This window comes from Oncorhynchus mykiss, chromosome 7 (genome assembly GCF_013265735.2).
Source record: "Oncorhynchus mykiss isolate Arlee chromosome 7, USDA_OmykA_1.1, whole genome shotgun sequence".
NCBI classification, from domain to species: Eukaryota; Metazoa; Chordata; class Actinopteri; order Salmoniformes; family Salmonidae; genus Oncorhynchus; species Oncorhynchus mykiss.
The window spans coordinates 71,978,700-71,993,564 of record NC_048571.1 but is presented as its reverse complement, the minus strand read 5'-3'; the positions used below and the strand labels follow the sequence as shown (position 1 = coordinate 71,993,564).

The following is a 14,865-nucleotide window of genomic DNA, read 5'->3' as shown; positions in this document are numbered from 1 at the left end:
GCCCCAACGATTTGAGGCTGTTCTAAGGGCAAAAGGTGGGGGGAACTCAATAGTAGGAAGGTGTTCTTAATGTTTTGTACACTCAGTGTGTATACAAATACTTATCATATACATATATGCTGGTTAAATAGAAATAGTTTACATTGTGGTAAGGGAAGACTAGAGCTCTAACTACATATAACTCATTTTGGAAACATAGTTGGAAGACATGGAGCTACAGGGGTTAGTGGTTCCTGGGTTTGGGGTAGGGTGGACCAGGGGTGGTGGTGTCACAGGTTGGGGGCACGGCAGGTAAAGCAAACACCCCTGAACCCAAGGGGGACAGCAGCTCAGGCCAAAGGCTTACACAGAGGGGCGAGAGGGGCGAGAGCAGCAGCCCTCCAAACAGGTCTGGGCCTGAATGGGCCAGCATGTAGCCAGGATGGAACTCTGCCTGTCTCGGGGAGCTGGTCTTCATCACTGAGCACAGGGCCTAATTGTCAATCATCGGCCATGACAGGGGGAGCTGGGGGCCTTCAGAGCCAGGGGCTGTCCTGGCAGGTGCCTGAAGAGAAAGATATGGAGGTGAGCTTTCAGTCACCACAGACTTTCACCTTGACTGTACCAGACCTGACTTCAAATAGTATTTGTTTTCTTTTAAATACATTAAACGTTTGATTACGTCTGCCTGCAGTGCCAGCTGGCAGGATCTGCACTTTTAGGACTATTCCATCAGTTCTATTGTGCCAAACATGCTCAATCAAATGCAGTTAACTTCTTGGTGACAGGGGGGCAGTATTGAGTAGCTTGGATGAATAAGGTGCCCAGAGTAAACTACCTGCTACTCTGTCCCGATGCTAATATATGCATATTAGTAGTAGTATTGGATAGAAAACACTCTAAAGTTTCTAAAACTGTTTGAATGATGTCTGTGAGTATAACAGAACTCATATGGCAGGCGAAAGCCTGAGAAAAATCCATCCAGGAAGTGGGAAATCTGAGGCTTGTAGTTTTTTAACTCAGCCCCTATTGTAGATACAGTGGGATATTGGTTATGCTGCACATCCTAAGGCTTCCACTAGATGTCAACAGTCTTTAGAACTTTGTTTGAGGATTCTACTGTGAAGTGGGACCGAATGAGAGAGGAATGAGCCAGGTGTCTGACAGATTGCCACAGGCTCTGAGGCGCGGTCACGAGAGAGTTAGCTCTCGTTCCATTGCTTTTCTAGAGACATAGGAATTCTCCGGTTGGAACATTATTGAAGATTTATGAAAAAAACATCCTAAAGATCTATTCTATACTTAGTTTGACAAGTTTCTACCGGCTGTAATGGAACTTTTTGAATTTTTTTGTCCAACGTTCGGCTGGACCTGAACGCGCATTTGGATTTGTTTTTCCAAATGCCCTAACAAAAGACGCTATTTGGACATGAATTATGGACATTATCGAACAAAACAAACATTTATTGTGGAACTGCGATTCCTGGGAGTGCATTTTGATGAAAATCATCAAAGGTAAATGAATATTTATAATGCAATTTCTGACTAATGTCGACCACCCAATGTGGCGGATATCTTTTTGGCTGCTTTGTTGTCTGAATGTTGTACTCAGATTATTGCATAGTTTGTTTTTTCCGTAAAGTTTTTTTGAACTCTGACACAGCGGTTGCACTAAGGAGAAGTATATCTCTAATTCCATGTATAACACTTGTATTTTCATCAACATTTATAATGAAATATTTCTGTAAATAGATGTGGCTCTCTGCACAATCACTGCATGTTTTAGAACTACTGAACCAATGTAAAATTAGATTTTTTTAAATATAAATATGCACTTTATCGAACAAAACACACATGCATTGTGTAACATGAAGTCCTATGAGTGTCATCCGATGAAGATCATCAAAGGTTAGTGATTAATTTTACCTCTATTTGTGCTTTTTGTGACTCCTCTCTTTGGCTGGAAAAATGGCTGTGTTTTTCTGTGAGTTGGTGGTGACCTAACATAATCGTTTGTGGTGCTTTCGCTGTAAAGCATTTTTTAAATCAGACACTGTAGCTGGATTAACGAGAATTGTATCTTTAAAATGGTGTAAAATACTTGTATGCTTGAGGAATTTTAATGATGACATTTTTGTTGTTTTGAATTTGGCGCCCTGCACTTTCACTGGTTGTTGGAGAGGTGGGACGCTACCGTCCCAAATATCCCAGAGAGGTTAACTTCTTCGATATAGGGGGCGGTCTTTTAATTTTTGGATAAAAAAACGTTCCCGTTTTAAACAATATATTTTGTCACGTAAAGATGCTCGACTATGCATATAATTGACAGCTTTGGAAAGAAAACACTCTGACGTTTCCAAAACTGCAAAGATATTATCTGTGAGTGCCACAGAACTGATGCTACAGGCGAAACCAAGATGAAATTTCAAACAGGAAATGCCCCAGATTTTGAAGGCGCTGTGTTCCAATGTCTCCTTATATGGCTGTGAATGCGCAAGGAATGAGCCTACACTTTCTGTCGTTTCTCCAATGTGTCTGCAGCATTGTGACGTATTTGTAGGCATATCATTGGAAGATTGACCATAAGAGACTACATTTACCAGGTGCTCGCTTGGTGTCCTCCGTTGCAATTATTGCGTAATCTCCAGCTGCGTGCATTTTTCCATTTGCTTCAGAGGAGAAACCCAACTGCCACGAATGACTTATCATCGAATAGATATGTGAAAAACACCTTGAGGATTGATTCTAAACAATGTTTGCCATGTTTCTGTCGATATTATGGAGTTAATTTGGAAAAAAGTTTGGCGTTGTAATGACTGAATTTTCGTTTTTTTTTCTTAGCCAAACGTGATGAACAAAATGGAGCGATTTCTCCTACACAAATAATCTTTTTGGAAAAACTGAACATTTGCTATCTAACTGAGAGTCTCCTCATTGAAAACATCCGAAGTTCTTCAAAGGTAAATTATTTTATTTTAATGCTTTTCTTGTTTTTGTGAAATGTTGCCTGCTGAATGCTAGGCTTAATGCTATGCTAGCTATCAATACTCTTACACAAATGCTTGTGTAGCTATGGTTGAAAAGCACATTTTGAAAATCTGAGATGACAGTGTTGATAAAAGGCTAAGCTTGTGAGCCAATATATTTATTTCATTTCATTTGCGATTTTCATGAATAGTTAACGTTGCGTTATGCTAATGAGCTTGAGGCTATGATTACGCTCCCGGATACGGGATTGCTCGACGCAAGAAGTTAAATCATTTCATAATTTGATAGAAAACAAACACAATTTGAACCCAGCCCTAAACTATACACACGCTACCCCCACAAACACAAAACATACATTACATTTAGCTACACCACCACTAAATAATGGATAAAACATAAACTCACATACATACCGTATCGAACAACTACTCACATCTGGAGCGCTGAACAGTCTGTCTCTTGTTCTGGGCCCCCCGGGGTCCTCGTTCCAAAGTGGTTGCCCTCTGCGGCTGAGGGAGCTGGTCCGCGGGTGCCGGGTGACACCCAGGGCCTCCATGGTCCAATCATCCACTATCCTGTGAAGGGAGTCTGTGAAGGACTCTGTGTAGGAGCCCATGTAGGTGCCGGTGTAGGTGCCTGTCTTGTTGTTGCTGTTGTTGGCCTGGGTTTGGGCCAGCCCTGCTACTGTCTGGTGGGGAGAAGTAGAGCTGGCTGTCTGTTGTTGGGGTGGCTGGGTGGATGCACCTGGGCCTGCTCCAGTCCCTGGGAGATGGACATACTGTTCACACCCTGCCTCAAGTTCAAACTAGCTCTGTTGCTAAAGCATGCTATTTTAACTAAATGTAGATACCATGAACACTAGATGGCCAATCCTGTTTATAAAATTATATCTAATAAAATGTGCTTATGAGAGCAACTTTGGGGAAGGAAAACAAGGTATAGGAGTAGCTACAATAAATACACAATACACATAGATTGGGGTTTTCTAAATGGCTAATGTCTTTGCTGCAAGTTACACTTACCCCTTCCACGCTCTTTTCCAAGGCAGAGTCGTTTCAGAGTTGACCCTAGGGGACAAACAGAGTTAGGAATCCATGCAGCATGAAGACAAAAACACGCAGTGTAAGTCTACAAACATACAGACACGCTGCTGCACAGAGCTGCTCAATGGCCATACTCAACATTATCACATATACAGTACATAACACTGTGGGAAAGCATGGTTCAGTCAACTATCTGAATACTGATGGACAAGGCCAATCATGCAGTCACTCCAGAAGTGAGCTGCAGAACTGTAAGAGGTCTGAGAGAGAAAACGAGAGCGAAAGAGAGAGAGAGATCCTAACCAACGGGGCACAACATAACAGTGGCTATGTGTAGCCATGCAGACGGGGTCCACTACGTAGGACTGCAGGCGCAGAGACTGGGATACATTGAGAGGATCTGTGCTGAGCAGACAGGCAGGAGAGGAGAGTAAGAGTGAGCTGAGCACACAGTGCTGCTGCAGTGCATCACTATACTGTACATGCACTACTCATCGGCCAAGCACAACAGACAGAGAAAAACATTTAACTAGACTAAATAACTTTTTTGCCCTCTTTGAGGACAATACAGTGCCACTGACACGGCCCGCAACCAAAACCTGCGGACTCTCCTTCACTGCAGCCGACGTGAGTAAAACATTTAAACGTGTTAACCCTCGCAAGGCTGCAGGCCCAGACAGCATCCCCAGCCACGTCCTCAGAGCATGCGCAGACCAGCTGGCTGGTGTGTTTACGGACATATTCAATCAATCCCTATCCCAGTCTGTTGTTCCCACATGCTTCAAGAGGGCCACCATTGTCCCTGTTCCCAAGAAAGCTAAGGTAACTGAGGTAAATGACTACCGCCCCGTAGCACTTACTTCCGTCATCAAGAAGTGCTTTGAGAGACTAGTCAAGGACCACATCACCTCCACCCCACCTGACACTCCAATTTGCTTACCGCTCCAATAGGTCCACAGACGATGCAATCTCAACCACACTGCACACTGCCCTAACCCATCTGGACAAGAGGAATACCTATGTACGAATGCTGTTCATCGACTACAGCTCAGCATTTAACACCATAGTACCCTCCAAACTCGTCATTAAGCTCGAGACCCTGGGTCTCGACCCCGCCCTGTGCAACTGGGTACAGGACTTCCTGACGGGCCGACCCCAGGTGGTGAGGGTAGGTAACAACATCTCCACCCCGCTGATCCTCAACACTGGGGCCCCACAAGGGTGCGTTCTGAGCCCTCTCCTGTACTCCCTGTTCACAGACGACTGCGTGGCCATGCACGCCTCCAACTCAATCATCAAGTTTGCGGACGACACTACAGTGGTAGGCTTGATTACCAACAATGACGAGACGGCCTACAGGGAGGAGGTGAGGGCCCTCGGAGTGTGGTGTCAGGAAAATAACCTCACACTCAATGTCAACAAAACAAAGGAGATGATTGTGGACTTCAGGAAACAACAGAGGGAGCACCCCCATATCCACATCGATGGGACAGTAGTGGAGAGGGTAGTAAGTTTTAAGTTCCTTGGCGTACACATCACGGACAAACTGAATTGGTCCACCCACACAGACAGCGTCATGAAGAAGGCGCAGCAGCGCCTCTTCAACCTCAGGAGGCTGAAGAAATTTGGCTTGTCACCAAAAGCCCTCACAAACTTCTACAGATGCACAATCGAGAGCATCCTGTCGGCTGTGAGGTCTGCACAACGCATCACCGGGGGCAAACTAACTGCCCTCCAGGACACCTACACCACCCGATGTCACAGGAAGGCCATAAAGATCATCAAGGACAACAACCACCCGAGCCACTGCCTGTTCACCCCGCTATCATCCAGAAGGCGAGGTCAGTACAGGTGCATCAAAGCTGGGACCGAGAGACTGAAAAACAGCTTCTATCTCAAGGCCATCAAACTGTTAAACAGCCACCACTAACATTGAGTGGCTGTGGCCAACACACTGACTCAACTCCAGCCACTTTAGTAATGGGAATTGATGGAAATTGATGTAAAATATATCACTAGCCACTTTAAACAATGCTACTGAATATAATGTTTACATACCCTACATTACTCATCTCATATGTATGTGTATATACTGTACTCTATATCATCTACTGCATCTTTATGTAATACATGTATCACTAGCCACTTTAAACTATGCCACTTTGTTTACATACCCTACATTACTCATCTCATATGTATATACTGTACTCGATACCATCTACTGCATCTTGCCTATGCCGTTCTGCACCATAACTCATTCATATATCTTCATGTACATATTCTTTATCCCTTTACACTTGTGTGTATAAGGTAGTAGTTTAGGAATTGTTAGGTTAGATTACTCGTTGGTTATTACTGCATTGTCGGAACTAGAAGCACAAGCATTTCGCTACACTCACATAAACATCTGCTAACCATGTGTATGTGACAAATAATTTGGATTTGATTTGATTTGAACTAGCTCAGATAGACACAGAGGAGAAGGTGGGATGGGGGAGAAGAGAAAAGCTAGAGGTAAAGAGATAAGCTAGAGGATGAGGAGATGAAGAGATGAGGGATAGGAGTGAGACAGTAAAGAGGAGGAGATGAGGGACAGGAGTGAGACAGTAAAGAGAAGGAGATGAAGAGATGAGGGATAGGAGTGAGACAGTAAAAAGAAGGAGATGAAGAGATGAGGGATAGGAGTGAGACAGTAAAGAGAAGGAGATGAAGAGATGAGGGATAGGAGTGAGACAGTAAAGAGAAGGAGATGAAGAGATGAGGGATAGGAGTGAGACAGTAAAGAGAAGGAGATGAAGAGATGAGGGATAGGAGTGAGACAGTAAAGAGAAGGAGATGAAGAGATGAGGGATAGGAGTGAGACAGTAAAGAGAAGGAGATGAAGAGATGAGGGATAGGAGTGAGACAGTAAAGAGAAGGAGATGAAGAGATGAGGGATAGGAGTGAGACAGTGAAGAGAAGGAGATGAAGAGATGAGGGATAGGAGTGAGACAGTAAAGAGAAGGAGATGAAGAGATGAGGGATAGGAGTGAGACAGTAAAGAGAAGGAGATGAAGACATGATGGATTGGAGTGAGACAGTAAAGAGAAGGAGATGAAGAGATGAGGGATAGGAGTGAGACAGTGAAGAGAATGAGATGAAGAGATGAGGGATAGGAGTGAGACAGTAAAGAGAAGGAGATGAAGAGATGAGGGATAGGAGTGAGACAGTAAAGAGAAGGAGATGAAGAGATGAGGGATAGGAGTGAGACAGTAAAGAGGAGGAGATGAGGGATAGGAGTGAGACAGTGAAGAGGAGGAGATGAGGGACAGGAGTGAGACAGTAAAGAGGAGGAGATGAGGGATAGGAGTGAGACAGTAAAGAGAAGGAGATGAAGAGATGAGGGATAGGAGTGAGACAGTAAAGAGAAGGCGATGAAGAGATGAGGCATAGGAGTGAGACAGTAAAGAGAAGGAGATGAGGGACAGGAGTGAGACAGTAAAGAGGAGGAGATGAGGGACAGGAGTGAGACAGTAAAGAGGAGGAGATGAGGGACAGGAGTGAGACAGTGAAGAGGAGGAGATGAGGGACAGGAGTGAGACAGTGAAGAGGAGGAGATGAGGGACAGGAGTGAGACAGTAAAGAGGAGAAGATGAGGGACAGGAGTGAGACAGTAAAGAGGAGGAGATGAGGGACAGGAGTGAGACAGTGAAGAGGAGGAGATGAGGGATAGGAGAGAGACAGTAAAGAGAATGAGATGAAGAGATGAGGGATAGGAGTGAGACAGTAAAGAGAATGAGATGAAGAGATGAGGGATAGGAGTGAGACAGTGAAGAGGAGGAGATGAAGAGATGAGGGATAGGAGTGAGACAGTAAAGAGGAGGAGATGAAGAGATGAGGGATAGGAGTGAGACAGTAAAGAGAAGGAGATGAAGAGATGAGGGATAGGAGTGAGACAGTGAAGAGGAGGAGATGAAGAGATGAGGGATAGGAGTGAGACAGTGAAGAGAAGGAGATGAAGAGATGAGGGATAGGAGTGAGACAGTAAAGAGAAGGAGATGAAGAGATGAGGGATAGGAGTGAGACAGTAAAGAGAAGGAGATGAAGAGATGAGGGATAGGAGTGAGACAGTAAAGAGAAGGAGATGAAGAGATGAGGGATAGGAGTGAGACAGTAAAGAGGAGGAGAACCAATGAAGATAAAAGAAGAGGACATGAGAAGAGGAGAAACTAGGAGGAGAGGAAGGAGAGCAGTGCAAGAGGAAAAGGAGCAAAGTGAGTGGTGGAGCGAGGGAGGGAGAAGAGGAGGAGGAGAGGAAGGAGAGAAGTGCAGGAAGACGAGGAGCAGAGTGAGTGGTGGAGCGAGGGAGGAGAGGAGGAGAGGAAGGAGAGAAGTGCAGGAAGACGAGGAGCAGAGTGAGTGGTGGAGTGCTTGGAGGAGAGGAGGAGGAGAGGAGAGGAGGAGATACAAACAGATAGACAGAGACACAGGCCCACTGAGGAATCTAGCGCGTGGTTTGCTACTGGATTTATAGGTCACTCTCTCTGGCGGTGGAGGGTAAGACGGCCAGCCTGTGGAGAGGAGGAGAAGAGGAGGAGAGGAGGAGGAGGAGAGGAGGAGGAGAGGAAACACAAGACACTAGGGTAAGAAGAGCACACAGCTCTGGACAGAACACACATTAGAGATGAGTTTGAACAATAACCCATGTCAGAACCATAAAGGTTAAAGGCTGCAGATGCCTGATTAAGGTCGATGTGACCGAAACGTTGCACCGTCCTACTTCCATTTTGATCCTCCTCTGTACCTGTGATAAGACTTTACATGTTCTATCATTTGCACCTTGTCCCAAAATTCCCAGGTTTTCCCGAAATCCCGGTTGGAATATTTACTCAGGACGGAATAAGCAGGAAATCTGGATTCCTCCGACCAGGAGTTTTGGAAAACCTGGTCATTTTGAAAGTTACCTGAATTTTGTAACCCTAGTGATAATGTTCTCCATTTGCATGGCTGGGATGTGTAGATTGTAGGTCACCTTGGCCTGGTGAAGCTTGTGGTCCTGTCCTCTCTCCGTGTAGTCCAGCTCCAGCGTAGATGTTGTCTGAAGAGAGGGAACCCTTGAGGGAGCAGGGCTGCTTGGTCTGGACAGGTTCAGAGGTGGAGGTGAAGGTATCCAAGTGACTGGTACCTGAACGGGCTCTTCTGTCCGACTGTAATGGAGCTTTGGCTGGAGACCAGTTCAGACTGACTGTAGGCTCACCTGCACAGACAGACCAACTTAAATATTACACACAGAAACCTGCACAGAGAGACATTAAGTGCATCACAAATGGCACCCTATTCCCTATTAACTGGACTACTTTTGATCAGGGCTCATATGGGGCTCTGGTCAAAAGTAGTGCACAAAATAGGGAATATGTTGCCATTTGGACATAGACATACACATTATTACAACTTAGCCCTGCTACTCCATTCAAATTATGACAGTTACCTTGCCTGACACATGAGGACCTGTCTGCCTTAAATCATGCAGACAAGCCTGTTTCAGTCCTTTCCAGAAGGATCTTTCAGATCATCTTTCAGAAATGACTGGTTTTGGTGCCTTGTACTCACTGGTTTTGCCAGAGTCGCTGGTTTTGGGGGTGACATGCCTAAGCTGTTGTACCAGAGGACTGAGGAGTTTTTCAGCCTTCAGTTTGTGCTTGTGCTTGCTCCTCCGCTTGGGGGGAACTGAGTGAGAGAGACCAAGGAGGGGTGGGGTGGCTTTACCCAGCCTGCGGTACAGCAGCTCTATCTCCCCTCTGTGGTGCGCCTGCAGCTCCGAGAGCTCCTTTAAATGTCTGGGTGGAGGAGATGGATGGAGGGGAGAGAAAGGTTTTAGATAAAGGGTAAGTTGACTTACTCAGATTATGCTCTTCTAGACTCAGACACACCCACACACATAAACACACAGCTGACTTACTTCTCCCTGAGTCTGGTCAGCTCTCTCTTCATATCCGAGTCCTCTAACTCAGAGTCATTATCACTGCTCACATAGGCCGAGCCATGCACGCCCCCCTGCCGGCTCAGCGAATCAGAGCTCTGCACACTACTACTACGGCCTGAACGGCGTAGGAAAGCCACCGCTCTCTTCATGAGGTCACTTCCTCTACGCTCCCCTGAGCGACCGTGGCGTGAGGGCGTGGCCGGGGCCAGCTTGGCCGGACTACTCTCCGAGTCCGAGGACAGGAAGCGCGCGTGAGCGTGGACTGTAACATCAACAGACACGGAGGTGGATGTGGAGGCGTGTGTCAACGACCCCCGTTTGGCCATGGCGGGGGGTGTATCAAGGTAGAAGTCTGGCGGGGCGGAGTAGCGGCTGTCATAGGTCCTCAGGGTGACGTCGTCCTCGGTGCTGACCACTGAGAAACGTCCGATAATGGTGGAGGCGGCCTGGGCACTGCTGCGGTAGTCTGAGAGATGGCCAGCAGGGTGCACCGGGGAGGCAGCGCTGCTCCAACTCCTCTGCTTCCGCTCTCCTTGCGTCACCACATCAGGAAGGTCTGTGATCATCTATAGATAATGAAGTTATTGTTTAAAAAGCTCTGACACGTTTATACCTACTTTGCAGAAATGAAACAAACAGGGAATTATAATATCAATCCACAATATCACAAACTCAAATTATAAGACATTAGTCAGGCATTGTAGGTAGATGGAGTCACTAAGAGGTAGTAGTAAATAGTGGCCTTGGGGAACAAAAATGTAACACAGTAAAGTACCTTAAACTGGCCTCTGGATCCAGAGCCAGAGCAGGAGGTAGAGTGTGGCACGTTTTGTCTCCTAGACATGGGAGCTGCAGACAGAGAGAGAGAGACTGAATGCCCAGGTTAACAATAAGAGCAATAAGAGCTGTTCAATAGGTTAAAGGAAAATAACTGAAACCTCTGTGGATCTTGAAATTGATCACTGTCATAGACAGCTGTTTGAGGGATCACAATAATGTTGTATCCTTCATACCACACTATAGAATGTACATACCACACTATAGAATGTACATACCACACTATATAATGTACATACCACACTATAGAATGTATATACCACACTATAGAATGTATATACCACACTATAGAATGTACATACCACACTATAGAATGTACATACCAAATATATAATGTACATACCACACTATAGAATGTACATACCACACTATATAATGTACATACCACACTATATAATGTATATACCACACTATAGAATGTATATACCACACTATAGAATGTATATACCACACTATAGAATGTACATACCACACTATATAATGTACATACCACACTATATAATGTACATACCACACTATATAATGTACATACCACACTATATAATGTACATACCACACTATATAATGTACATACCACACTATAGAATGTATATACCACACTATATAATGTATATACCACACTATAGAATGTATATACCACACTATAGAATGTATATACCACACTATAGAATGTACATACAACACTATAGAATGTACATACCACACTATATAATGTACATACCACACTATAGGATGTATATACCACACTATAGAATGTATATACCACACTATAGAATGTACATACCACACTATATAATGTACATACCACACTTTATAATGTACATACCACACTATAGAATGTATATACCACACTATATAATGTACATTCCACACTATAGAATGTACATACCACACTATAGAATGTACATACCACACTATAGAATGTACATACCACACTATAGAATGTATATACCACACTATAGAATGTACATACCACACTATAGAATGTACATACCACACTATAGAATGTACATACCACACTATAGAATGTACATACCACACTATAGAATGTACATACCACACTATATAATGTACATACCACACTATATAATGTACATACCACACTATAGAATGTACATACCACACTATATAATGTACATACCACACACCGCAGAATCACTCAACGTGCTCAAACTGTCCATCCTCTCTGGAATCTGAGGCTGAAAGAAGGAGTGGAGAGGGAGGGAGGGATGAGAAAAGAGAGAAGTGAAACAGAGAAAGACAGTTGACAGGGAGAGAATAAAGAGCAGTCATTTTAAAGGGATAATGGTCAACATTTAAGGATGAATGGTGGACATAGATTACATGTACTTTACATGCAGTCTGGGGTGTGAATGAAGTTACTTTTAAGGACTAAACAAATCTCAGAACAGAAAGTATGGTTGCATCCCAAATGTATTGCACTATTTAGGGAATAATAGGGTGCCATTCTATGATTTATACGGAATAAAGGTTCTGTGTTTACCAGTTGTTCCCCTGTCCGGTAGCGCCCCTCCCCCATAGGTTGGGGGGTGCTGCTTCCTGAACCCAAGGTGGCGCTGTCTGGACCAGGAGGGGATTGGACGTACTCCGTCCCCGAGCCTGGCGTCTCCGCAGCACTGCCTGATGGATACATGGGGGCGTACTCCTGGTACAGCAGGGTCCTCAGCTTCTCGTCCAGAGTCTTGATGGTGCTGTCCACAAAGCCCCCTCGGCCCCCCACCCCTCGCCCCTCCCCATCTGACTCACTAGGCCCCCCTGCTGTGTGCTGGTGGGGGGCAGGGCTCTGGGGCAGCGAGGGGGCCTTTGCTCCACCCATGGAGAAGGGCTGCTGGAGCACCACAGGCGGCTGGGAGCGGTCAGGGCGGGCAACGGAGGGGTAGGAGAGTTGGAGGGACTCTCTGGCTGAGGAGGTAGAGGGGTCCTGGGAGGGCAGAAGGGTGAGAGGAGCTGATTTCCCCTGGCCTCCACCACTCACATCCAGGAACATTGGCATGGCCAGTGGGCAGCAGGGCACCTCCTCCACCATGGAGGCAGCACATGCCATCTCCGCCATCTGCTGGACGGCATGGATGGGGGAGATGGCACCAAGACGCCCTCCCCCCTGGTGCTCCTCTCCAGGCAGGGAGCTACGGAGACCTCCAGAGGGGGCCACTGGCAGAGCCAAGGCTGACTGGGTGTGATGCAGCCTGGGCAGGATAGAGCTGTGGGCCTGGCCCTCTGGAGGATGGCCTGGTTGGACAGATGGGGGGCCAGAGGGAGCTGAGACATGGGACATAGCCAGGAGGAGAGGGTCTGTGGAGGACAGGATGGGAGGGCTACAGAGGCCATAGCCCTCGTAGTTGAAGCCTCCACTCCCCCCAGACACAGAGTTAGCTATGGAGGAGGACGCTGATACTGCAGGAAGAACCGAAAGAAGACCCAATATAAGAGTAACATCCTGTTTGTCTACAAATGTACAACAGGCCCACATCCAAAGACCTTAAACAGATAATATTTCAAACTAAAGCACATTATTTGAGGATGTGGTTCATTCGTTTAGCACTAGAGGACAACATGGTACCGTTACTCCACCAGGATGACATAGTACTCAAATGGTCACATGGAAACAAAGTCACCTCTGTCTGAAGCAGTCCCTGCAGTGCCATAATCGGCAGACTTACCTGGCACAGCACTTCCATCAGGCTGAGCAGTCCCATCATGTTGAGTAGTTGTAGTCCCATCATGTTGAGTAGTTGTAGTCCCATCATGTTGAGTAGTTGTAGTCCCATCATGTTGAGTAGTTGTAGTCCCATCATGTTGAGTAGTTGTAGTCCCATCATGTTGAGTAGTTGTAGTCCCATCATGTTGAGTAGTTGTAGTCCCATCATGTTGAGTAGTTGTAGTCCCATCATGTTGAGTAGTTGTAGTCCCATCATGTTGAGTAGTTGTAGTCCCATCATGTTGAGTAGTTGTAGTCCCATCATGTTGAGTAGTTGTAGTCCCATCATGTTGAGTAGTTGTAGTCACATCATGTTGAGTAGTTGTAGTCCCATCGGCAGACATGTTTGCAGTCCCATCCTGGTTGGAGCTGGGAGTCTCCTCCACTGGGCAGATGATGAACCATCGCTTCCCTGTGTGGAGCACTGAGAGAGAAGAGAGAAGAGGAGAGAAGAGTGAGAGATAGAGAGAGAGAAAGCAATGGAGAGAAAAGGAAAGAGAGAGAGAGAGAGAGAGAGAAAGCAATGGAGAGAAAAGGAAAGAGAGAGAGAGAGAGAGAGAGAGAGAGAGAGAGGAAAGTCATCAGCTATGGCAGCCAAAACATCACTAAGTCCTCAGTACAAGCTCCTTTCAAAACCTTCCTCCACAGACATCCCAATCACAAACAGAATAGATAGAGGATAAAGGAGGGGGAGACAAAAGAAGAGAGAGAAAGACTGAGAGAATGGAGTATTACCATTCTGCTGATAAACAGGCTGGGGTGCTCCAGGCTGCTGACTCTTTAGAGGGATAGAGAGACAGACAGAAAACAGACATTTGAGTGTGTGTGTGTGTGTGTGTGTGTGTGTGTGTGTGTGTGTGTGTGTGTGTGTGTGTGTGTGTGTGTGTGTGTGTGTGTGTGTGTGAGAGAGTACGTGTGTGTGCGTAAGTGTGTGTGAGAGAGTACGTGTGTGTGTGTGGTTTCTTTTAATGAATGTTCATGTGAGTAGACTAGTCTCTGTGTGTTAGTGGGTTGTGTTTGGGATGTCCCCGTCACCTCTCCCCCCGGCCCCCAAGAGGTGTGTCCCAGTTGGGGACTGCCCCCCAAAGCAGAGTCCGTCTCTCCCTCCATGTCCTCGCTCAGCATGTCCTCAGCCTTGTCCACGATGTCCTTCAACTGGTCAATGAACATCGCCTTCTCTATGGGTAGGATGAAGAAATTCTCTGCCTACACACACACACAAAAACACACACACACAAACGTGCACACACACACACACACACACACAAACACACACAGAGACATGGACACCACACACACACACAGAAGATGTAACCACATGTAAATAATTGTGAAGA

At 45.9% G+C, this 14,865-nt stretch overlaps 1 protein-coding gene across 2 annotated transcripts in view; it reads right to left on the bottom strand.

Moving 5' to 3' along the window:
• The window catches only part of LOC110528432 (serine/threonine-protein kinase WNK1), a 56,240-nt gene continuing 41,375 nt past the window's right edge, over window positions 1-14,865 (bottom strand). Inside the window, exons 16-27 of one of the 2 annotated variants that reach the window (XM_036984007.1) lie at window positions 14,564-14,734; window positions 14,264-14,306; window positions 13,491-13,952; window positions 12,314-13,224; window positions 11,951-12,008; window positions 10,748-10,821; window positions 9,949-10,538; window positions 9,600-9,826; window positions 9,022-9,246; window positions 3,990-4,034; window positions 3,401-3,729; window positions 1-544 (exon numbers count right to left, since the gene is read on the bottom strand). In XM_036984007.1, coding sequence (XP_036839902.1) covers window positions 473-544; window positions 3,401-3,729; window positions 3,990-4,034; window positions 9,022-9,246; window positions 9,600-9,826; window positions 9,949-10,538; window positions 10,748-10,821; window positions 11,951-12,008; window positions 12,314-13,224; window positions 13,491-13,952; window positions 14,264-14,306; window positions 14,564-14,734 — 3,207 coding nt within the window. In that variant the 3' untranslated portion in view covers window positions 1-472. Of the gene's footprint in view, window positions 545-3,280; window positions 3,730-3,989; window positions 4,035-9,021; window positions 9,247-9,599; window positions 9,827-9,948; window positions 10,539-10,747; window positions 10,822-11,950; window positions 12,009-12,313; window positions 13,225-13,490; window positions 13,953-14,263; window positions 14,307-14,563; window positions 14,735-14,865 lie in introns of those variants that run through there. The other variant, XM_036984006.1, reaches the window with a different exon arrangement.